This window comes from Linepithema humile, chromosome 6 (genome assembly GCF_040581485.1).
Source record: "Linepithema humile isolate Giens D197 chromosome 6, Lhum_UNIL_v1.0, whole genome shotgun sequence".
Lineage (NCBI taxonomy): Eukaryota > Metazoa > Arthropoda > Insecta > Hymenoptera > Formicidae > Linepithema > Linepithema humile.
In genome coordinates this window covers 27,804,963-27,829,710 of record NC_090133.1, presented here as the reverse complement: position 1 = coordinate 27,829,710, position 24,748 = coordinate 27,804,963, and the positions used below count along the sequence as shown (strand labels likewise).

At 36.1% G+C, this 24,748-nt stretch overlaps 3 protein-coding genes across 8 annotated transcripts in view; 2 read left to right on the top strand and 1 right to left on the bottom strand.

Annotated features, from left to right (window-relative positions):
- LOC105671295 (uncharacterized) overlaps positions 1 to 11,306 on the top strand; it is a 14,686-nt gene extending 3,380 nt beyond the window's left edge. Inside the window, exons 2-14 of the mRNA XM_012365301.2 lie at positions 2,939 to 3,101; positions 3,639 to 3,662; positions 3,742 to 3,857; positions 3,946 to 4,183; positions 4,560 to 7,283; positions 7,469 to 7,666; positions 7,843 to 8,509; positions 8,612 to 8,812; positions 8,935 to 9,069; positions 9,139 to 9,416; positions 9,498 to 9,638; positions 9,819 to 9,881; positions 10,211 to 11,306. Of these exons, the coding sequence (XP_012220724.2) occupies positions 2,939 to 3,101; positions 3,639 to 3,662; positions 3,742 to 3,857; positions 3,946 to 4,183; positions 4,560 to 7,283; positions 7,469 to 7,666; positions 7,843 to 8,509; positions 8,612 to 8,812; positions 8,935 to 9,069; positions 9,139 to 9,416; positions 9,498 to 9,638; positions 9,819 to 9,881; positions 10,211 to 10,458 (5,196 nt within the window). The 3' untranslated portion in view covers positions 10,459 to 11,306. The remainder of the gene's footprint in view (positions 1 to 2,938; positions 3,102 to 3,638; positions 3,663 to 3,741; positions 3,858 to 3,945; positions 4,184 to 4,559; positions 7,284 to 7,468; positions 7,667 to 7,842; positions 8,510 to 8,611; positions 8,813 to 8,934; positions 9,070 to 9,138; positions 9,417 to 9,497; positions 9,639 to 9,818; positions 9,882 to 10,210) is intronic.
- Positions 10,474 to 24,748, bottom strand: capt (adenylyl cyclase-associated protein 1). Of its 3 annotated transcripts, XM_012365305.2 has the most exons (9): positions 21,366 to 23,164; positions 20,495 to 20,707; positions 19,363 to 19,726; positions 18,989 to 19,276; positions 18,667 to 18,905; positions 18,300 to 18,475; positions 18,017 to 18,220; positions 12,762 to 12,905; positions 10,474 to 12,687 (listed from the first exon to the last, which is right to left on the bottom strand). In XM_012365305.2, the coding sequence occupies exons 1-9, from the start codon at positions 21,952 to 21,954 to the stop codon at positions 12,601 to 12,603; spliced, it is 2,304 nt and encodes a 767-aa protein (XP_012220728.2). In that variant the 5' UTR covers positions 21,955 to 23,164; the 3' UTR covers positions 10,474 to 12,600. The 3 variants fall into 3 exon arrangements, with proteins under 3 accessions (XP_012220728.2, XP_012220729.1, XP_067212904.1); XM_012365306.2 differs by lacking the exons at positions 20,495 to 20,707; positions 21,366 to 23,164 and adding an exon at positions 24,537 to 24,748; XM_067356803.1 differs by lacking the exons at positions 20,495 to 20,707; positions 21,366 to 23,164 and adding an exon at positions 20,006 to 20,131.
- On the top strand, positions 12,975 to 18,092 carry LOC137000400 (MATH and LRR domain-containing protein PFE0570w-like). 4 transcript variants are annotated; one of them, XM_067356781.1, is made up of 6 exons: positions 12,994 to 13,220; positions 13,322 to 13,458; positions 13,637 to 13,920; positions 14,023 to 14,199; positions 14,539 to 14,872; positions 14,943 to 18,092. In XM_067356781.1, exons 1-6 carry the CDS (start codon positions 13,205 to 13,207, stop codon positions 17,268 to 17,270), a joined length of 3,276 nt encoding a protein of 1,091 aa, XP_067212882.1. In that variant the 5' UTR covers positions 12,994 to 13,204; the 3' UTR covers positions 17,271 to 18,092. The 4 variants fall into 4 exon arrangements, with proteins under 4 accessions (XP_067212886.1, XP_067212882.1, XP_067212883.1 ...); XM_067356785.1 differs by lacking the exon at positions 14,943 to 18,092 and having other exon boundaries at positions 12,975 to 13,220; positions 14,023 to 14,194; positions 14,539 to 14,652; XM_067356782.1 differs by lacking the exon at positions 12,994 to 13,220 and having other exon boundaries at positions 13,327 to 13,521.

Genomic DNA, 24,748 nt, shown 5'->3' with positions numbered 1-24,748 from the left:
GTTGTAATATGTTTTTATTCTTACTTTAGATACCATTATACGTACTTTGTAGCAAAATATCACGAAGCGTAACATTGAACACTTTCAATACTGGGAAATTTTTGCGCGAGATACTATTAAAGATTAAAAAACATGATATAAATCACATTTATCTTATTTGCATATCCGGAAAGGTGTAAGAACACAATGGCAAGATGATATCGATAATATGATTCGCCAACATAGCCAAAAACCCGTATATTCGATTAACTGTTGAGAATCTCACCGATTCGATTATAAACATTTTTCCAGGATCGCGTTTTCGCTTTGCGTGATAACATTGGCCTGTGTAAAAATAAATATTTCTTTTATTATTTGATAAAATAATAGAATAGTGTTCCGTAGTTTTTTTTTGTACGCTAAATCCAAACTCAGTCGCAAAAAAATGCGTATTACATTTAGAGAAAATCAAAGAAAAATATGACATACAGATTGAAAAGCTTACATAAAAAAAGTATAAAATAACAAAACAAAAAATCCATATGTCTTTATAAAAGTGTATTAAAGATTAATTTTTAATACACTTTTTAAGACTATATATATATATATAAATTTAGGTTGGCAAATTTCAAATATATCAACCATAATAATTATGATAGTTTGCGAATAAAATCATGTTTCGAAAAATTATGATATTTCACATAAATAATATAATATAATACGTTCGATCCCCTCTGAATAAGCCTCACCGCAACGTACAAGTTTCAAGTACGATGCGTCTCCAGGAACTCTCCTCATTAAGCCAGACAAGGACAAGAGTAGCGATAGCGTCCTTGAAGGATCTTTGCACCCGGCAAAGTTGGTCGTACTCGTATCTTCTTCTCGCATTTTCTTCATACCGCTCCTCGTTGGTCGCACATGAACTCCGGTTCGGATTACGTTATACATACAGATAATTGCGTATGCGGGTGCCTGCTTCAAACTACATATTGTCCACAAATACATAGCTTGTATTTCATAATGAGCGCCTTTCAATTGCGCTATGCCATTAACCTATGTAAATATTTTCTTATAACGATAATCTATTTTACGTGTGGCGATATTTTTGCAGCAGGTTTCTTTCATCTCATTTCCTACAGTAAAGTTCACTTTGGATCATCTATAATTAGCGATAAAATTCGGAATAAAATTTTCCTTACAAGGAAGTTTTCCGTATTACGGCACATAAGATTAGAAATTAGAATTCTACTAGCGAACAAATGATAGTTGGCAGCCCATGTGTCACTTTGAAATGTCGTCATAGTTATAAAACTATCATGAGATGGCGAAGCTAACAGCCTTTACACAAACCGCATAGCTGTTACCACGCTTTGTAATCCATATAGTTGGATATGCTCGGCAACGCTATTTAAGTGCTCTCCGCCGAGGATTATTCTTATGGCTTAAATCTCCGTGAAAAGAATTGGAAAAAAAATGATAAAGAGCCCTCTGATACAAAATAGAGAAAATTATTCAAAAATCTGTAATTACTTGACTTTTGTAACGTTTAAAAGAACTCAAGACATACGTAAAAAATTATTTTTCGCTATTATTTAATAGTTACAACATTGTAAGAAGAATATTAATATCAGGATACAATAAAGCCGGGTCAATAATTATGTAATTTTTTATTCTGATCGGAAATTTGGATTTATCCGCATCTGTGTGAATACATATTATAAATTATAAATTATATATTATTTCATTGGAATAAAATTATAATTTATTTACTCGCATAAAAATGAATAAAAAGCAAAGATTGCGTTTCACATAATCACCATAATCTATAAGTTTCTAACGGTTCTGCTTCATATCTAGAAGTTATATTCGGTTACGGTTGATTTCGCTTATACGTGGTAAAGGGTCCAGAAGTTCCCTAAACAAGTTAGAAGAATTTACAGGTATCACGCTGGCCATCCCCGCTAATGCTTCGAATTTTTCGCTTATACGTGGTAAAGGGTCCAGAAGTTCCCTAAACAAGTTAGAAGAATTTACAGGTATCACGCTGGCCATCCCCGCTAATGCTTCGAATTTTTCGCTTATACGTGGTAAAGGGTCCAGAAGTTCCCTAAACAAGTTAGAAGAATTTACAGGTATCACGCTGGCCATCCCCGCTAATGCTTTGAATTTTTCGCTTATACGTGGTAAAGGGTCCAGAAGTTCCCTAAACAAGTTAGAAGAATTTACAGGTATCACGCTGGCCATCCCCGCTGATGCTTCGAATTATTAACACTCGAGTCGTCTGGATCCTAAACCTCAACTCCGCGTCTTCCGCCTATGGATTATGCTGCACTTAAAATTGGATATCTCTAGACCTACCTCTACCCTCGGTAATATGTGACCGAGAGAAGACGTATCGTTCCGTTATATTCCACAATGCGCCGAAACTGAGACTCTTGAAGGTCGACGTACTCGAAAACAAATCTTCGAACTTACATTCACGATTTGTCTAGCAATGACTTTATTGCGCCTTTTATTCAACAGCTACTTTTATTTCTTACGAACTACTTCAATATTTATCACTAAATATCAGAAGTATTGTTGAAAAAAAAAAATCTATTACAGCTGCTACATTGAGATAGGTTCCCCTCGAGTCGAATGCAAACTCAATTGTACTTGAAAATATAGGTAACAATAGTAAACGCGTGGTACTGTTAGTGGAAAGATTATGAATTTTCTACGCATGCAGCGAATTGAACAGCACCAAACGTTATTCTCATCTTAACACTTTGGAAATCTCTTTTTGTTCACGCATTCCGTGCCGCCAATAGTACCGTTAACGGGATTACTGTACACGCTCGCTATCGCCCTCATACTATTCAACGATTTGCGCCACCTGACTCGCTTCACCACACTAACGAACGCATATGTCAAGCGGAAGTAAAATACTGCATCTTGCGAATAATGATTATCATTGCAGAGCGACTATTATCTGGCGCCGAGATCCACATGTTCCAGAGTATCGGTAGCACGGATGAACGATAACGCTACATGGAAATTTGGCAGTGCCATGTTAATTATAACTGCTATGCTGGTGTTGGTCGCGGTTTTGGCCATCGCCGGATTAGCTCTGTGGATGGGTGGTATGTGTTGGACGTTAAATTTTTATACTGTAAAATTAATTAATCAGCTTTATCAAACAATTTTTACACATATAAAAAATAGATATTTGAGTTACCCGAAATTTTTTTCTCATTTCGATCGAAATTTTCAAATATTTTATACTTTAACCACTATTTTAATACCTTAAATATTTAAAACAACTTCTTTTCGATGATTTGCTCAATCTACAACTTTTATCTAAATCTTAAATTCTACTTGCGTTCGAATTTTATTTTTATTTTGATATCCTTAGAACTTTTCCAACCTCGGAAAACTTTTTTGCGTGAAACATTTTTTGTATATTTCAAAGTAGGGAAGTTTAATTTTCAAATAAATTTAATCTATTGCAAATCTCGAGAATTTGTAAATATTACACAGTTAAAAGATCGAAAAAAGGAGCAAAATTTAAATTGGGATGTTAGAATCTGTCAAGTTCTTACTCTGCCTTCTTTTTCAATTTTTAATTATATAACAATGAATTATATGCAAATAATTATTAATGTTATATAATATTTCAGCTTTTCGAACAGATTCTAGAAACGGTGAGTACTTGTATTGTGTAAATATATATAATAATAATAAATCACACAATATTCATGTCTTCATGTTTCTCGATTTCAGCAATGATTGGATTCACTTGCAGCTTTAGAATAGTTAAAGGCGAAAGATATAATCCTATGTTAAAGCTAAACACGAGCATGGTTTTCCGAGAGAAAGAACAAAAATTTAGAAATATCGTAAGTGAAATATTTCAAAATCGTTTCACTGTAAAAATCGAAGAATAAATTAAGTCTGTTAAAAATTCAATCTTTTTGTTCTTTTCAGTTCGAGCTTCTGTTTAGGAGAAGTGTACTCGGTTCATCTTACAAGCGAACAGCGATAGATAAGTTTGAGAACGGTGTCTTGAAAATTTTCTTCAGATTGTATCTCGATCGAAGGAAGATACCTCGCTCGATCACAAATGTCGAAGACATTATCCAAGATATTATTGTCAAAGAGACATACTCAATTTCATCTTTGTTCAAAGATATGGAATTGGATCTCACGTCCGTGTCAGTGAAAAGTGAGTAGCGAGAGAAATTAACTAAATAACTTGATATTAAATAAGATGTCGATATTGTTTGCGCTGTTTCAATGCGTGACATCTTCTTTTCAATCCTTAATCTCACTTTTAATTTTAAACTCTTCTCATTTTTCTCGTTATACAAATTTTTCATCCTCCTTCATCCTTTCATTTAATTTTTGCTCACCTTTTTCCTGCACTTACACAGCATCTTCCATTCTTCTTTTCGCTCACTTATAATAAAAATTTAATCTAAACTAAAAATTCGAAATAATAAGACGTAACTTGAATATTTTTTCAAGCACTTGTTTCTTTCTTATACAAATTGTTGTTAATTTTATACGTTTAAATGCTTACTTCTCCATAAAAATTACAGGAATAAATCAAGAAAATGTCGTAAGTCAGAAGCAGGAACAAAAACATGCTATGATCACAAAAAACGGTCTATTACGGCCGAACAGAAATAGCAGCTTGATCACAAATTCGAAGCCGAAAACAAAACCAATCAGAACCGATTCCAATGAAGTAGATATAGATTTTAACAACATCCCGACCATTCAGGGAACCTACAGAGCAACGAAAGTTAACATTACTGCGGAAAATATGACGAAAGCAACAACTGAATTAATGGCAGATACCAAAAGTGCTGTTAAAAGAGTGTCTTTGCATGAAGAAACCGCTACATCGAACAAACTTCGAACATCGACGAGCAAACCTTCGACGTCTTTTGTAAAATCAACGATAGCTATGCTCAATGAGGATAAATTGAACGAAAAGCGAAAGGATGAAATAAAAACTACGTCACCAAGAACCACAATTGTTCAAAGTGATTTGAACACTTTTCAAGATGTCCATAATTCTGATTTCGAAACTTCACCATGGAAACCAATTATACCGGGATATATTAACACAGAATTCAAGTTGCTGCCTAATCATGATGTCACAAAAACCTCTCAGACGGAGTCGAGCACGCAGAAAATCGTCTCCTCGACGAGCGATAACGTGCTGCCCGATGTTGAAATCAGCTCAACATCCGCGGTATCGGCATCATTTTTGGAATCCATCAACTTTCGCGATGTGCCTGGAATGAATACTTTTGACGCGGACAATACAGGTTTTCCACGTGATAGAATCGTTCCAGAGAAAGATGTAGCAATATCTAAACTAGAGAATAACGAGAAGCCGGATATCGAAATAGCTGGACAATTGCCTTCAGAAACGTATACTGTCAAGTTAAAAGCCTCGTCAACAAAACACGATGGCAACGATAAAGTAACCTCTAGCTTGGAAACTTCGACAACCAGAATTTCCGAAAATATTTCAGTGAATGACAATGCATTGTTTCAGGAAAAGCATCGAGTCTCAAATGCTACTCACACGCACGCACATAAAACCGAGGAAAAACTTGATCAATTGTCAACGATGATAATTGACAATGTCGGATTACGTCGCGATGAAGAAATTGCAAGTGAATCGCCTACAAGCGGTATTGGCGTAGCGGAGCCTGTGCCGGATACGGAAATTGAATTGGAAGCAAAGAATCGACGCAGCGACATTGTGATATTGAGCGAGAGTGAAGAAAAGGACACCTTGCAGGACAGAAAAGTTAATCCGCAGCAACCGATTTATACCAGCTACAATACTCCTGACTTGAATGGAGGTATTCATATGTCAAGCCTAATCGAAAATTCTGCGACTATGAAACCTTTTCGACACACAATACCCGTTGACAAAATTACGTCCGTCTTAAATTATAACGACAACGCTCCCGTTCGTAATTTTGCTGATTTGCCTGGTTCGGATGATGTAAGTAGCAAAGTGAAATCAAACGCGTTGGAAAATAAAATCATAACGCCGTTACTAGATTCCGGGAGAATCGTCGAAATGGAAACTACTGTTACAGAGCACGACAATGTTCAACTCCCAAGTTACGAACTGATCGCATCAACAGAGCCGAACGTCATGCAAATCACAAACGATGATGAACCCTCGCGCTTTAACGTTACAGAGAGTTACTTGGAGCCAAAATTGGTCACCAAAGAGGACGGTAAAAAAAGTATGTCGAGAAATTCGACGTTTGTCGAAATCGACATTGTCAAGCACACGCCTGGTCAATTAGAAAAGAATTCGGAATCATACGCGGATGAAGTGGCGGCCAACGATACGCAGCACAATGCCGCGCCGCGGAAGAAAGTTTACAATGACACCTTAAAAGCGTACGTGGTGGAAAATTTCGTGACGCTAACACCTATCAAGAGTAACACGGGAGTTGAAAGACTAATACGATCGAGACCAAAGATTGACTCCCCCGCTGATGAAACGACTCTTTTGGAAAGGGAAGAACTGTCACCTCTTTTTTTATTCAGCATGCGCAATAATACAGAAAAGGAGGATATAACAAATATCGAATCTACCATCCCCAAACATTTCTCCTCGCATGAGATTCAGTTGGATCCCGCGAGATCCAACGAAAAGAAATCATCAAATCTCAACAGTACTATAGTCGAACAGATAGTTGAGGTCGTGACTTCCATCAGTACCAAAGTATCGTCCAGCATCAAGGGCGATCCGGTCATTTTAAAATTCATCATCGCCAATTCTACTCTTCCTCATCCAATTAGCGAGAGAACTTTGACATCGAGCAGCGGCGTGCACGAGGCGAGTAGATCCTTCGGGGCGGCCATTGAAACAACGGAAAAAGTGTTGCCGTCGACTTCGAAACGGCCGTCAAATGTGAGAACAATGCAGATGTCGGATAGAAAAATATTGACACTCGAGGAGAACAGAGCTCTCTTGGAGAAGCTCATGCAATTCGCTGAAATTAGGACGGATAGTGACGCACAAATCACGAGGAACAATTTAAATGCTAGCGCGACGTTACTACCTCAGAATCCTAATGCGCCGTTGAATATCAATGAGTTAAAGAAGATAGCCGACGTCGTAACTGGAAACGAGACCTTAAGGAACACGAGTTCAGGATATACAATGAGTCGCGATGGTGTGGAAATATTCACCAAGGTCCTTAATAAGATGGAAAATCGGACAGACGAGACACACGCAATGTCAACAATCCGAAAAATCAGCAAGACTTCCTCCGACGGTACGTTTCAGAGCAAAAATCCGAATTAAAAAATTAAGACTTGTCATATATTACTTTGTATACGTTACTACAGATATTTTCCATAATGTTGACGATAAATCTCCATATAAGCGTAATTATTAATTTGATTATTTGAAATCTCGAAGCAGAGTACTGATCAAACATGATGCATCATATTTTTGTAGATAATTGCGTCGGTTTCCTATGCGGAGACGGAAAATGCTTAGACTCTAGCGCGATTTGTAACATGTTGATGGAATGCTCTGGCGCGGAAGACGAGGCCAATTGCACGTGCGCCGACTTTCTCAGAGCACAGCAGTTGTATCAGAAGATTTGCGACGGTGTCGCGGACTGCTATGATTTTTCGGATGAAAACGATTGTGGTAATATCATTTAACATTCGGATTGTTGCAAAAACACTCGCCAATTATCACGTGTACACGAGAGTCATTTCGTAAAGCTTAATTAAATTTTAGCCAGTTTCCTAACTAACATTTACAAGAAACGGTTACCTAAAACTCCTTTCAATTATTTCGTACCCCATCTAATTTTACAACAGATTGGTGCAAAGAAGGTCAATTCGTATGCGGCAATAGCAAATCGTGCATTGACCCGGATAAAATTTGCAACGGTGTCAATGATTGTGTCGACGGGGAAGATGAAAAAAAATGCACTGCTCTGATAGACGACGAGCCCGAAGAAGACACTACCGAACTACCGGAGACTGAGCGTGTCTTTGCGAAAATTTTTCCAAAAAATTACTCCGGAAGGGCGGCCGCGGAACTTCATTCTGAGGAAGAAACAACTGAATCATCTCCTATAAATACAACTACAATGTACATCGTTCCCGACGATAAATCTGAAAGATTAATGCATGAAAGAGGCAACTTTTCCTCAACGTTAACCGATCAAGAATTCACTCGGAATGGAGATGTCAACAAAGTCGCAGTTGTCTCCAGCAGAGAAACTTCTTCGAGCATCTTGAGAAACGACTTGATTCCTGAGAATAATTTGCACGCCAAAAGCAACCGAACTTTTCCAATTGCAAATGTTGTCTCTCGTGAAGAAATCAATAGTTACAATGATAAAGGATTTCTAACAATACGAAAGAACGGAAAGTGGGGAAAGGTTTGTTTAAGTGGCATAAATAATTTTTCTGAGGAGAAACGACCTACATTGTCTATCGAGGATTTAGCGCGATCCGCTTGCAAAGCTATCACGTATCAGTAAGTAGTCATCGTTCATGCAATTCACAAGGCATTTATTGCTTTTCAATTCAAAAGTAAACAAGCTTATTAGAGCCAAACTAAAAGCATATTCGTTTGCAGAGATTACGAAACGGCGGAAAAAGTGCTGGACCACAAGTCACCGAATAATTTTTATTATACTTTGTTATACAATGACAAGTCATCGGATAGAACAGCTCTGTCCTTTAAAGAGTCCGATTCCTGTCCGAGTGGCGAGATTCTGAAAGTACAGTGTAAAAATTTTGAGTGCGGAATAAGGACTCAGGCAACTTCGACGGCAAGGTATTACAAAGCCGAAAAAAAAAAAATGGATGCTTTATTGAGTGTCTCTCGAATCTATATAGAAACTAGATTTAAATATCGTTCGCATTGAAGCAAATCGAGTTTTCTTCTCATTGTTTCAGGATTGTTGGCGGCGCTAGTAGCTCTATAGGCAACTGGCCGTGGCAAATTGCCTTGTACAAGCAAGGAAAGTACCAATGCGGCGGAGCGCTGATCAACGAACGCTGGGTCATTTCAGCCGCCCACTGCTTTTACCGGTAAGTCGTTTCTCGGATGATAATTTTTTACATATCTTGACTCAAATCGAAAATATTGCTATCGCGTAGCGCGGAGGATGGCTACTGGGTCGCGAGAATCGGTGCGACTCGTAAAGGAAGTTTTCGCAGTCCGCACGAGCAGTTGTTGCGAGTGGATTACATATCGTTACATCCGGATTACGTCGATAATGGCTTTGTGAACGACATAGCTGTGGTGAGACTCGAAAGAGCAGTCATCTTTAGCGATCATATTAGACCAGTTTGTCTTCCTACGGCACCCGTCAATTCGGGTACAATATGCTTCGTGACCGGCTGGGGTCAAACCAACGAGTTCAATCGAGTGTTTCGTAAGTAAAAGTTGAGAGAGATGTGTCGTCTTAACGTGATCCCGCAGAAATTACGTCTCATTAACGTTAATTATTTAACAGCTGATACTTTGCAAGAAGTACAATTGCCAGTGATATCGACAGAAGATTGTCGACGAAAGACTTTGTTCTTGCCACTTTATAGAATTACGTCAGGCATGCTTTGCGCGGGATTTGAAAACGGTGGGAAAGATGCTTGCTTAGGTTGGTACAATAAGGTTTAATTTTAATAAGTCTTTTTTTGGATGGAAAAAGAGTGAGTGAGATGTGTGCGTGCGTGTGTTGATAAATGTTCAGCTATCACGTATTTTTAGAATGGAACCAAGTTTTATAGAACCAAGTTGAAATAAATGTGCAAAATTCATGCGATTAAATAATTTTTAGGTGATAGTGGTGGTCCTTTAGTATGTTTGGCATCTTCATTCGAAAGTCGTTATGTATTGCAAGGTGAGTAGATGCATCATTTTTATCGTCTAAGTAAAAAAATAAGCGTTTCTATAGAATTCTCGCAAAATGCGACATTCGTAGGATTTTTTAAGACACCGAATTTGAATCTTTGATTAAAATTTTCCAATTCAACATAACAGCAAATGCAATATACAGGATGTTCCTGTAATATTTCTACTGTTTTTCACAGTGACGCGTTTTCTTTCTTCTTAAGTTAAGAGATTAAATAACTATCTTAGTAAACTAACTTAGCGATACTACTTGTAATTAATAAATTCTTTTGTCCGTTTAATTAAGTGGAAAACTTATGTTAATTTCTTTTTATGTAGGAATTACATCTAACGGCTACGGGTGCGGTAGACGAGAACGGCCGGGCGTGTACACAAAGATCCATCACTTTCTCAATTACATCGATCGTGTCGTCACGCAAAAAGACATCCAACCTTCCGCAGCAAAAGTCTGCAAAGGCTACAGATGCCCTCTCGGCGAATGTTTGCCCAAGTCTCACATCTGTAACGGATTTCTAGAATGCTCCGATGGTAGCGACGAGCGAGATTGTCCCATGACTTCGCAATAATATAAGACTGATACATCAAAAATGTGAATGCGATTTATTTAGACAATACTAGCAATTCGATAAATACGTATAATGTTATCGATAAGCGACGATAAGTGGCGAGATTATATATATATATAAATATACGTAAAAATATATCACATTGCTCTCTCGTTAAACATCTCACGGGCAATTTATTTCCATTAATCACATTACGCGTACACATTATAAGACTAATTATCCTCCCATATATAAAAATGATATCATTCAATAGAGAAGCACATACAGGTTCGAGTTAAAGTTCAACTCTTTTCAGCCTGCGTTGTTTCTATCAAGGCAAAACTCTTTCCACCCATTATACAATCTATTTTTACTATATGCTAAAGCGGTAATTCAATTAGCAAATATTGAAAGTTGCAATATATTGAACAAAATCTGAACTAAATTACGATATACGTTATATAGATTCGTGGAGTTTATAGCAAGGACAGAATGCATTGGAAGCTGCTAGTGATTCCGATATGGAATCTCAGGGTCCGAAAGATTAACAATATTCTTTTAACTAATTATTTAATTAACTATTTACATGCAAAGAAAAAATAGAAAATATTGAATCTCGCAAATTTCAGTATTGCATTAATTAATTATTTCAATCTTTACACGATTTGATTTGAAACTGATTTTGACTCTATTTTTAAACAAAGAGTTTCAAGTTATCGGCAAAAAAATTGATTAAACGAAAGGAGCCTAGTCTATAAGAAGAGACGACTTGTCCTCGACAAGCTGTATATACTGAACTTAAATCATAATTGATGTAAAATTAATAAGAAAAAATGATGTGATGATAAATATATTCTTTAAAAAATCTTTTTTAACGCATCAACTTTTATTCACACCATTAAATTATTATCTTACTGCACGTAATATAATTAAAGTAATTAAAGTACGAAGCGATAAATGTCATATATGTATAATTTTACTTTATTAGATTATATGAAAAGCAATATAATTGTGTACTGACATTTAAACAAAAGTCTATAAATGATAATGCTTTAAACGTAAGTCTGTAAATGATAATACTTTCACAATACTATTTGTTATTGCTAGGTGAAAATCTAGATAATAATCTAGATATAATAGTAAGATAAAATAGTAGATAAAAATGTATTTTTATTAAAATGAATTGTGCGATAAAACGGGTAAACAATTTGCTTGTATGATGTCACTATGGATATTTATTACAAACGTAATGAACATTTTGTTATTCAATATCATAGTTTAAGTAATACTAGTACTAGTGTACTCTCGTTAAACAGCATGCTGTTAGATTTCTATTCAAAACCCCGATTATTAGTATCTCGTTTATAAATATAGTAAATATAGTACTGAACTCTCGACAGAGCAAAAGTTTAGAGGCAAAGAATATCGAACTATTGACAATGGCATTTGACGCCATTCACGAGTAATGTTCAGAGGCCTAGTAATTCTGGTTCCTGTTAAATGTAAGTATACAATTCATTCATTCTATCCAGAAGTGCAATGACAGATTTGAGCAAAATCTTTTGATGATTGTGATAGAAAATGGTGTAAATATACAAAAGCAACTGAAACACGATTAAATTTTGGTCCATATTACATCTAACATCACCTCTATATTTTCTTGCTTTCAATCTGAACACGCAAATACCTTCGTAAACAAAATTCAACAATAATCCAAATCTTACTAGACATATTACAATAATTAAGAGTTCAGCATCTCACAGAATATAATTTAATAGAAGATTCTCCATTCGGCGAATCAATATAATTTATATCAGCCAAATCATTTAACAATTTTGACTCAAACAGCTATTTAGACCGAATGAAATTTCTTCAGCAATTTTAATAAATACGTTATTACCAAATACTGTTTATTACCAAATACATCTCGTTGATGCGTATAATTTACTACGCTACACTCCGTTATGAACGTAGCAATATATATGATTAAAGTGAATTCATTACACATAAGCGGGACATACAATGTTGGAACTGTTTTTCTCTTTAGTTCCATTACCCGAAGAAGACAATAAATAATCATAAGAATATTAAGTTGATATCATACCTCTAATGAGTTATATTGTTAAGATGTGTAGGCTATGCGTAAATAAACTCTTCATGCCTTTAACCGAGCGAATCGACAGCCATAGTATGAAGACTTCCGTTCTTGCTAATGGTGGTCTTAAACTGCTCCGGTACCGGATATTCGCTCTGTAAAGTGAAATATCTACATAGTCGCAAGAATCGCGAAAGAGCGTCTGCTCATCAACGGAAGAAACACTTACGTAATCTCCATTAGCTTTGGGAACCATAACATTCATTTCACTAGATTTGCTCGTAATGAGTTCAACATTCAGGGATTCCGTACTTAAATACATTTGGCAGCCATCCGTTTTGTCAATGGAAATTGTCGGCACCTTTCCAAGAACCTGCAAGCACATGATTGTCAGAGGCTACAATTATATCGATACACTTGACACAAAAAGGTTATAAGCAATTGTTGCAATCTTTCTGCGACCGAGTACACAATTCTCTTAAAAGGAAATTGGAAATATATTCAGAGTGTGCGGCAATAACAATTGCCTGCGCGTGAGTTCTCAGTTTTGACATAAAACGTGTTAAACATGTATCGGTAGTGGAAGATACGAAACTCGACAGTTCCTCGAATTTTCTATATACAATTTATTTGTATTATTATATAATATTACTCGAATAAAAACGTAAAGAAATGCCGTGGAAAATTGGTAAGGAGGATTGCTTTTATCTTCACACGCTAATATATATTAAACATAATAGTTTGTAAACACCTATTTTCCGAAGAATTCAATGAACAGAAATTTTTCAGGTGGAAATTTTGAAGCTGCAGCAGTAATGTGTGAGACGACAAACTGGCAAGAATGTGTGATCACAGTGGCAAATTATTTGTGGTGCGAGATGGTATCCGATGTTGTTGAGTATTTTGCGAAAGATGGAATAATATGGGTACGAGAAGCAAACGCGATTATTCTGCCCGCTATTGGCAGTTGATATTAAATTTTATGTCTCGTAAATATTTAAAACATATTAATTATTTGCGTTAAATTTTGCAAAGTTAAAATTGGTTTCACAGTATGAATAGCTTGAAAATAAGTTTCACTTCATATCTTTATAACACTTGAAGGTTTTGGCAATAGTCATCGTTTTTACGATACTTATTCGTATAAAGTACCACAGAAACATGCATGTGGAGAATATCGTGCTCAATAAACGAATATTAAATAAAATTGAGTATAAAATTCGGGATTTGGAATTGAAAGTCAACGTACTAACGTATAAAGTGCAATATGGAACGTGGCCGTTGCCACATCAAATTTATAATTTACATCCGAAAAAGTTGCAAAAAATCAGAATGACTTTATCCAATCCTGGTGATCGAAAAAACTGGATAAAGCACGTGTTGCTAAGGTGCATAAAATTGTTGAAAACATTAATTATCGAACTTACGATAAGTTAACTATAAAATCGAAAATAGATTTTAATATTCGCGATGTGCTATGTATGTTTCAGTCCTGCAGAGAGCAATATGTGTACTCTTTATTCGAACACGTTTACTCCGAAGGCAAAACTGCCGAAATTTTTTGACATAAAACAACAGCATATTCCACATCGGCTTCAATGTAATAAATTATCAACGGATTGCAGTAGCATTGAAATCTCAAAATCTATCAGTGATCAATCTGTAAAGTACAAACATTAGGAATACATTATTCGATCTTTTATTAACTTTAATGCTCCTTGCAAGTGCTAGCATGTCTTTTAGATGCTTTATACGCGAATAAGCAAAATAATATGCATAGAGTGCTTCGAAAATATTTTGCACTTTCTCTTGATATTTTTCTCGTCTTGCATATTTTCTTTAGTAAAAAACGTAGAAAATTAGAAATTTTTTATCTAAAATTAAAAAGCAATAATATACTAATTATCATATATTTTACTTTGGCTTGTAATGCTACGGATCAGAATTCAAAGAAAGTTCACAAGCTTTGAGACAACCTGTATAATAAATTTAACTTATTTTGTCAGAATGTGTTCACGGAGACCACGAGATCCGCGTCCGCAAAATGTGAATACAAAAGGAAGTGATTCGCTCGCCAACAGCGAAGATTTCACATTACAACACCAAGATATGAAGGTTCTACCTTTGGTGCCAGACGAGATTAATCATCAATCCTTAAAAATACCTTCAAGACAGAGTGGCAAATGTGCGATGCATTCGACGAGCGCTAAATATAGTTCGTGTCAAAAGCTAACGGACAATGTCTACAAATGTAAATCGTTTTTTAAGAACTTGAAATACAAAAATAATTCGCGAAAAACAAGCGAGGCTCTTTCCTTGAAAACTACGCGTGCAAAAGAGGTAAATTTTATTATTCGCCACATTAAGATTAGAATCATGAATTATGACTTAACAATTATGATCTTTCTAGCTGGCTTCACTTACGACGGAAAGAAGAAACAAATCTTCTAATGGACGTGCAATAGTAAAAAAGAAAAAGACGAACGATAGAAAATATGTAACAAAAATAATAGACAAATATAATAAAGACACATCTGCCGATGTAACGAGCAACGAGGGCGCGTTTCCGAGGAAACTCGTCCCCATTTTTCCGATAATCCAAGCAGCACACATCGTACGTTCTTCTCGGGAAACTTTGTACAAAGTCAGAAAGAGACTTCATAGTTTGCATGATATATTGGAAACATATCAACATATGACCCAGTCTGTGAAAAGACAGGAATCGATAAATCAAATCAGTGAAATCAGTGATGCGTCTACATCTGTCGGACCTAAAATATATGGGATCAAAGAAGTGGACGAAAACAAAACTAATACGAATCGTAATAGCGATTCGAAAGAAAGTTTGCAGCAAGTACAATCATGCCGCTCGATCACGAACAGTTGCGAAGATTTTGAATTTGATCGTTTGGAAGGAAGTTTATCTTCCTTTGAATATTCATCGAATACATCGAAAACGTGTCGATATTCTAGCGACGTTACATCGCAAAATACTTATTCTAAAAGATTTAGTCAACGCAACACTAGACAGAAGTCAGTTGACACAAGTGATCTTCCAGTGTTGATTGCAGAACCGTACGATTATAATCGGTATTCGCGTTTCTACAGAGCGATGTCTCAAATACCGAAAGATAAAACTGAACGCGAAGCAAACACACGCAAATATATTTCGAATCGCAATAATAATCACGAGTTAGAATCACGTCCCAAAGTCAATAAAGATACAATAAAAACAAACATTTTATTCAATTTTGAAGAAAAGGCACCGGAAGTAACGTCGAAAAAAATATGTTACGTCTTATCATCGGAATCGTTGAAAGATAAAAACACAAAAACTCAAAACAAAACGTTTTTGACGAAAAAATTCGATACTGATCAACTTAGCGATACATTTGACGCAAAACAATCCGAAGAAAATATATCTCAAAACAGCAGTCGTAGCAAGATACTAAATAATAGTGATGCGAAAGAAAAATCAACAGGCTTATTGCTTCAGGAAGCTTTGCATTTCAAGAAAATTTTACTGACACAATCAAGAAAAAAGTGCCCAGTAAATAGCATGAAACAAGTCGACGTAGCAGACGAATTGCCGGAATGTGAGACGCGAATAAAAAATAATTTTCCTTCTATGATATTGGATATCAAAGCGGAAGAACCAGTTGCCGATTATTCTCACAACAGAATTAATCAATGTTACATTTCTTTAAAAATGAAACAACGGCGCGACCTGTTTTCTCAATCTCTGCAGAAAGTAAATACACTTCCGCATCGTCAGAATCATAGAAGAGATACAGAAGAGCAGAATCGTATTTCTAAAACGCCATCCGAATACTTCAGCATTACCGATCTGGCGATTTATAAAAATGATAATATTAAAAATAATGTATCATTGCCATCAACTCCGACTTATGAAAAAATAATCTCAATCGCAATGCCAAATAGCGTGGAAAACCAAGATAAAAATGATACAAACAAATCAGTACAAAGGAAAGCTGTGTTGAAAAATATTCCGGATCATGTGAATTCGGATAGTTTGGGAGAAAACACAGGTGTCGACGACATCCACAACAATATAATCGATAAATATTTATCGATATTAAAGCTTGAAGATCTCGTATTAGAACAAGTTCAAAATATCAGGGATCACATGGGCACTTTTCTTCAAAATCAAAATAGAACAATATCCGAAACATGTAGAGAGCTTCGATGTCAAAACGAAAGCGATACTTTTTTATGTTCAAATGAACAAAATCATATAGTATTGTATAATCGACCGATCGCCTCACCCAGTTGCAATAATATCAATCGAGTCGCTAGTTTTTCAAAGGATTTACCGGATCTTTCAATAAATGCATGGTTGAAAAATGACATTTTAGAACGCAGTCCCGATACGCGCTTGAGAAAAAACCCAGAAATGTTCGCGCTTATTACTCCTATTCAGAACACGTTATCTGATAAGAATGACGCGCAATTAAAAAGGAAAGGAACTGACCGATCTCTTCCAATAGATTCTAAATCCACACCCAAAGTGGCGAAAAGCGAAACACTTTGTTCTAAAGAGTGCATCACTCCAAATACAGAGAATAAGCAAACAACAGTTGATGTAAACTTTCGAAAACACGGTAAACAAACACAAACCATTGAAAATGGATTTTCAGCAATATTCCCACTTGGAATTGCAGAATTTGATGAAAAAGATTACTGGTGTGACACATGCAGAATGCAAGCCGAAATCTAAATGCAATTCCATTTCGCATAATAATCCATACTTTAGCGAGGAAAAAATAATAAGTGCTGCAAAAATAGATAACGCATCCTCTAAATCTATCAAACACGGAAAATTCACACGTGAAGATGAATGTAAAAAGAAATCAACCAATTCGACGAAAAAAGAAGTAAAACAAAATATTATTAAAAAACAATTTCTATAATTGAATATGGAAATACAGTAAACATAGTGAAACCGAACAAATTACTAAGGAATTTCGAATATTCTCGACGACATTTATTGACTGCAGTCTATTTTTTTTTAATAACAGAATTATTCGATGGATGCAAGAACAACGAATTATCACTATTAAAAATTATTTAAAACAGCAGAATCGCGAAACCTTCCATTACAGATACATCAATTTTTGACCAACATTAAATAAACGTATATAACCTATTTTACCTATGTATATATTTTTAAGATTTTTATCTGTTAAATTCTTTTAGAAGAATATATTTTTCTAAATAAACATGTTTACACTTGTACTTAAAACTGTCTGAAAGATATTCTAAAATCAAAGATTGCTCAGAAAAGAGTGACTTCTCATTTATTTATTAAGAAGAGAATTGTGTAAACTGGTTTCAAAACTTTTTTATCGACATTTGCAAATGTTATCTATCTTTTAAGCGTAATCAAGTTGTTTATTCAATATAAACACAGTTTTGTTTAAAACCATGACAGCAATAAAAGAAAACGATTGCATTAATACATACCTGCATTTGTACACTTTGGCAATTAACAAATTCAATACTGGACACAAGGGAATCAAATACAACGGATGATTTACGACAGGAATCCATAACGACGGAGTTAATCTTGCCTTTGATAGTAAGTGTACTATCTTGGCATCGAAACATATAAACCACATTATTCATCTCTGCGCTATCGATTGTCAAATTCTCGCCTTTATGATACTCCTATAAAAAAAAATATAACATATACATCAGACGAATCCATAAATACTTACTCATTTGTTGTAAAACATTATTTACATACCACAAGCCATTTTTTGCCATCCCTAGTGAATACAGATGGTTTGTCGATAGGCACGTTCGCCGGTGGCACACTTTTTAATGCTGCCGTGTTAGTAGCCGGCGCTTTGAATGGCGCAGGACCGGATCTCAGACCAGGATTTTTATGTGTTTGCATATCCGAAGTAACTTTCTTCAAATCTACAATGTATTAGATATCGTGTAATGTATCCATAGATTGTAGAAGAAAAGCGACACACACAAAGCGATTCGACAAAAATATAAGATGCAATTCTACGAATTAGACGACATGTTGGATAGCATTTATATTATCTACGCGCAGACGTGAAGTGTACTTATTATAGTTCACACAAGTATACCGATATACGAACTTTTCGTGATATCTTCTCCCTGATTAATTTGAGCAAAAAGGGCGCTTCTGTCGTCATTCACCGCTAACGGTGCAACGTCTGCAGCTGGCATCGAGGGGGGTGGAGGAGGTGGTACATTTGTAGGCGCAGCACCAGGTTTTCCCCACACTAAACCCGTTGTGTGATACTGACGAATGTACTGTTGTAAATCGGTCAATGTTTGCACCCACGCTTTACACCAGTCCACGTGTATTTTGTCCCTGTAAACAGATAAGCATTTTTAGCTATAAAATTACGAAGCAATGATTAGTTGCGGAAGAACTCTCTCTAAGAAAAGGCTTACTTCTCCTTCCAATCCTTCAATACGCGATTCGTATAAAACTGACCGGCGTCGTTCATTTCCTTTACAAACGGGGCTGGCGCGGGACTCATGGCGACCCATCCCAGAGCTGGGATACTTTCGCTAACCGCTGATAAATGATTGAAGAAATTAGTCAGACAACGCTTCTCCTCGCGAAAGTGTTGGATTTTCGAGATCACCACGGACATAGGCCCTAGCAGCTTTATGTATTCGGGCTGAGTTGTCGGTTGTGGACGTTTTTGCGCCATTTGTATGAATTCGAATTGCATTCTAAAATTAAGCAAAGCATATTTCATAATTTATTCGACGCGCGCCTGCATTTGCAGCTTTATCATAAAAATGGAGATACTACTAACTGAAAAAGTTTTTCGACAAGTTTGCTATGTTCAGCCACATCACTGCCGATCTTCTGACTTATTTCCACGTATTCTCTAACCGACCCAGACAAGAGATTTTCATATCCAGCTATAGACATGTTTGTAGGCTGATTCGGAACTGCCTGTTCGTTCAAATGGATGGTCGATGATATGGAAATGTCTTCTTCCGACAGAGTACTTGCTGCTGACGTAGGTTCCTTTAAAATAGGTGAAGAAGTCTGTATAGCGATGTCTTGAGTTTGAATTGCAGAGTGTACCGATATGTTTTCCAGTCGTTTCGTCACGTTTTCCAACCGGTTCACCAGCTCTTCTAAATGTTCTTCTCTATCGCTATTTTCGCCACCTGTAAGTCGACAAGCAAATGTTAATATAAATATTTGCACTTTGGCAAAGCACAAAATTATTCATTCGCGTTGAAAAAAAGGTGAAAATTAACAAGGTTTACGAAATGGAATAAAACTTGTTGAAGAAAGATCAGAAATTCTGGAAATCACAGACACTTGGAATACGTAGAACACTAAATATACACAAAATGCGAATTATAAATAGCCACGTTAATTATAACGTGACTTACAAGTAGTCGCGCGTTAAAAGATTGGCATATGTATTTAATTATATTGACCTCATTTGTTGGAATCAGAATGTTGCTTATGCTTAGAAAAATACCGCAATTGTTTTATTGCAGGCAGCGTTACGGCTAAACTTTCCGAAAATTGGCAAGAAACTGAAAGACAAAGGATGATCCGACGCAAGAATACTCCAGACTATTATTAGAGAATCTTCCAACATCGTGCGAGTATATACATACACATATAAATAGGCGCGGCAAATGATTCACAACGTAACGTAATCACAATATTGTTTTCTGCACAGATGCGTGAAAATTTGAGTCATTACATTTCGAGATTACGTTTCCGGAAAAATCACATCATACAGCTGTAGTCGATTATTGCATATTTTACAAATAATATTCAATATTAATTATTATTATTCAGATATGTGAAATTTCAAGCACGCAGTGCATAAAGATAGCGTGAGATCGCAGACTTCTTTGGCTGTTGGGCTACGTAAAATATAAATGGAGGAAAATTCAGACGAGTTGAAATCTAACCAGAGTGCACCATCGGTCCCAGCGGGTCGAATCTCACTTTGTGCTCCGTCGAATTCTGGGCTGCTTGTAACAAATCGGAGAAAAATCTGTGTCGCCGCAAAGCTAGCTCGTCTCGAGCAACCGGCGTCGCAGGCGGCTCTTGCATGCCGCTGCATCCTTCTGAGGCATACTCGCCGTCATCTTCTTCCAATTGCAAGCTTGGAATCGAGGCAGCTGCGGAAACGACATGTAACGTCGGCTTTTCTTCAAGAGACTCGTTTTCTCTTTTTTTTTTTTTTTTTTTTTTAAAATGCGCATCCCACTTTGTCCCGCTCATTGAGTTTAAAATTAATCTCTTGCTCAATGCTTTTTTTTTATGAACTAATGAGTATTGAATCACTCGTAAACATCAACGTTTGTCAAGCTAGCATCACAAAAAATTTAAATAAGATTTATACTAAAATTTAGGTGCCAATTTCGTGCTTTATTTCCAATCTACTCGAGAAATTTACGATTAAAAGTGAGGGTGCTAGCTTCATCTTCTGAATATTTCCTCAAAATGTGTTCTGCTTTTGATGCAAGATATATAAGAAATGAGATTTTTGTGCCAATTCCTTATTGTCAAAATTCGCCTCAGACTTGTAAAGTGTCAACATTTGCAAAAATAATATAGCTTTTAAAATTGAAACAGAAAGTTAGTTCTGATCATGAAATGTTCTCCGATAATATAATAATTGACAATAAAATTTTTTAAAATGTAAAATTATAAAAAAAGCAGATACTCTACAGACCAATATGTAGTGCAACAAGTGTAGAGTACTTGCTTTGGCAATCTGTAATTAACAGAGATTAAAAAAGCCTGCGTAGGACATGGATCGTAAACAAGTTGTACCTGGTGGTGCTTTAACCGTCTCATTTTCACTCAAGCAGGCTTCGAAAACCGAGTCGTCACCTTCATCTTCCGGTTCGTCGGTTATCTTTTCTACGTATCCCGACGTGTCGGAAAGATTCGTTTTGGTGACGCTTATCACGCCAGAATTGACATTGTCCCCCTCCTCATTTTTATCAAGGCCACTAAAATTAATACTATTTTCGTCTGAATTCGTCCGCACTTTCGTTGGATCGTCAGCGATCGAGTTATCGGGCGCTTTTTCCATCGAATTGTCATCTAAATTTTCCTCGACGTCGGCATTTCCATTCTGCGGAATCTCGCATGAATTCTTTATTATGGAATTAGCGCGAACCGGGGTGGAGTCCGACGCGACTGAAGGCGTCTTTTCCACTCTTTGCACATTGCCGTTCAGCTTATTCGCTTTCGTCAAGGACTGATTATCATCGTCCACTTTCTCGGAGACCGCAGTTAGTTTGGGCGATCCGATCGACATATCGTCCGTTTTCAATTTTGTCTCTTCGTTCGCTTTCAATTTTGTCTCTTCGTTCGCTTTCTTCGGCGTACTATTACACATACAGCACTTGAACATTTTATATCATGTGCTTCAACTGTCACTCAATCGCTATTGCTGTCACCCTTCCGTCTTTAATACTGGTTATAAAGTTAACGAGTGGTAGTATAGTTTTTAACAATTACAATTCCTCCGCCATTCGTAAACACTTATAAATGAACATCGCAAAATTTTATCTAGTTGAACGAGAAAACTGTAGCTTCTTAATAAACTCGTAAGAAATGTTAACAAATACGTTTAACATGAAACTTGATAAAATCAACAGTTTCACAGCCGATAATAAATGTACGATTTAAAATGTATTTCGTTTCTCTGCTTTGTAAACGCCTCGTGTGGATTCTATGTTTTATTTCTATCGTATTTTTCTTAGAATCCGTCGTCTTGTAAAATAGTAAAAACCGCAGACTTCCTTGTCGACGTGGAACGATCATTTAATCGCACAATGTTTCAGCACACCATTTCTTCATTATCGTTATCGCAATTGTAAAAATTATCTTCACTAAAACAGCGTCAATAATAATTCGTCAGGTATAAGCGATTGATAATCAATAACAAATAGAGTCGATAAAACGCACAATTTTTTAAAGAAAATGGGTTTGCCGGTCTTCTTTAACGCGAATCACGCAATCGTGTTCCAAACAAACTTTTTAAAGCAAACAGCGAGATAATTAATGAATCAAAAAAACTGCACAAACATTTGTCAAAATGTGACACACTTCCGAAAATATGAATTTATGAATCATAAATTATAGATCGATATCTAATCTCATCTCTTTGACCATCGCAAAATTTTCAAATATATTTAAAATATGTATATTTAAAACACATAATTTCCACTTGAAAAGAATTTAATCAAAAATAAGAAAATCGAATTTAATTATCGAATTAGCATATCGAGCACTCTCACATTGTTTATAATATTGGGATACAAATACAAGAGTCTGTAAATCAGTCTTGGCAAGCATCTGGGAAGCTGAATTCATTCCAAGAGAACGATATACTCCCAATGCAAATGCTCTCTGAATAACAAGAATGCAACCCGCACTCGCAATTCGATTAATTGAATAAAACCTGAATGTGTAGATTTTCAATTTCTACTGACAAATGTTGCGGAATGACAGCAGAGTCTATGAAATAATAAAGCGGCAGGAAAGGCGGTAACGACAACGAAGGCAGAGGTGATGGCTAGAGAACGGCCAACCCGGTTCGATGTTCGCAGTTTCGACCGGCTCGGTGCGTCGTCTCCGTTTCTCTTTCATCACACCTCACTTCGTCTCGCCCAAAACACCATTTCCTGTGCTGCCCCTCTTCGGATGAGAGTCGAAAACGGTGTACAATTTCGGAAGTGCTAAAATAGCGTTGGTTGTAAACTTCTCAATCGCGCCACTTCTCCACTTTTGACGTACGCAATGTAAATCGTTAAATAATTAACAAAGCTAAATTAGCTAGATAGTAGAAATAATTAACAAAGATAGTAACAACAAAAATTCAATATTAAAAATTTATAATAATTAATGATGTATCAAATTTTTATAGCGTCATGTAGCAAATTGGAAAGTTTGCATAAAAGCAAACTCATTTTTTAATTAATATACTTTATATTCTATAATTTAATATATGTCATTAATATAATTTACAAGCAGAATTGTTCAACGCCACCTGATTTCTTTTCATGGGGCACGCAAAACAGCTGGTTTATGAGAAATTGATAGAAACAGAGGACAAGCTTTGGACAAGTTATTCAAAATGCATTTACCACAATATTCAACACGACAGGCATAGACTTTCAAAAGAATTCGACAGTCATTAATTCGGTGAATAGAAGCCTGCATTTGTGCAGAAGAACTTTTGAACATCTGTTGTAATACGTGTGACAGAAGCCATACACGGATGAAGATATGCGAACAATAACTAAAAGCCACTTATTTCTGAGTCAGCAATTCCGGCTAACAAGTTATCGAGAACAATTCTGCTTGTGAATCTTTGAACGCTTCCAACTCTGTCAACTCCACTCTGTTTAATGTCTGTACGTTCCTGTTTTGATACTCTTTCTTTGAAATAACCCTTAGAAATTTTCACTTTTCAAGTTATATATGAATACCATACATTAAAAATCGCCGAGTGAAATAGTACAGATAACTAATTGAGATTTAATTGCAAAATATGTTAACGCATCAAATTCTGTAGATAAATCGACTTGAAATTGCTTATTATAAATATAAATGAACAAAGCTAGCAAAATCGAGAAAATTTTCATGAAAATTACAACTCTTCAGTAAACAGCATGGTGCAATTCCCAAGAATATACGTCAGCGATATCGAAATGTCAAGTGGAATGCATGACTCACGCAATGCTAGCCGGAACGCAGTTGGAGATAACCAAACTTTTTCCGTCAAAACGTTTTCTCTACGATTTTCATTACAGAAATAAAGTTGCGCAATGCGCTTTTACTCGTATGAACTGCGGATTTCGTTTCGCGCCATTACCAATGCTTAACATGGTCTCTTATCAAAAATAAACAAAAGAAAGTCATCAAGAAGCCAGCTGTACCATCTTACGACTTGTTGTGCGACACTATACGAATCCTTTATCCGCTTACCGTGAGTGAATTTCCACGCAACTCGTCACCAACACAATCGCTTTTTTGAACAGAAACGATGAATGCGGCAACAGATGATTTATCGCACGTAGAAATTAAAATCTAACGATACTAATCGGCGTACTGGGGCGTTTGCCGGATGCCGGAAGTACTGTTTTCCATTACTTGATTTAACAATGGCTTAAAATCATCAATTGCACACACGTGAACTT

Excerpts from the sequence above, each read along its gene's own strand:
- LOC137000400 (XM_067356781.1), top strand. Across the intron at positions 14,200-14,538 it reads ATCAGTGATCAATCTGTAAA|AATGTGTTCACGGAGACCAC; the intron begins GTACAAACATTA and ends TTATTTTGTCAG. Across the intron at positions 14,873-14,942 it reads AAACTACGCGTGCAAAAGAG|CTGGCTTCACTTACGACGGA; the intron begins GTAAATTTTATT and ends TGATCTTTCTAG.
- capt (XM_012365305.2), bottom strand. The coding sequence starts at position 21,954 with ATGTTCAAGTGCTGTATGTGTAATAGTACGCCGAAGAAAGCGAACGAA. Across the intron at positions 20,708-21,365 it reads GACGGTTAAAGCACCACCAG|CTGCCTCGATTCCAAGCTTG; the intron begins GTACAACTTGTT and ends TCGTTTCCGCAG. Across the intron at positions 19,277-19,362 it reads CTTGTCGAAAAACTTTTTCA|AATGCAATTCGAATTCATAC; the intron begins GTTAGTAGTATC and ends GCTTAATTTTAG.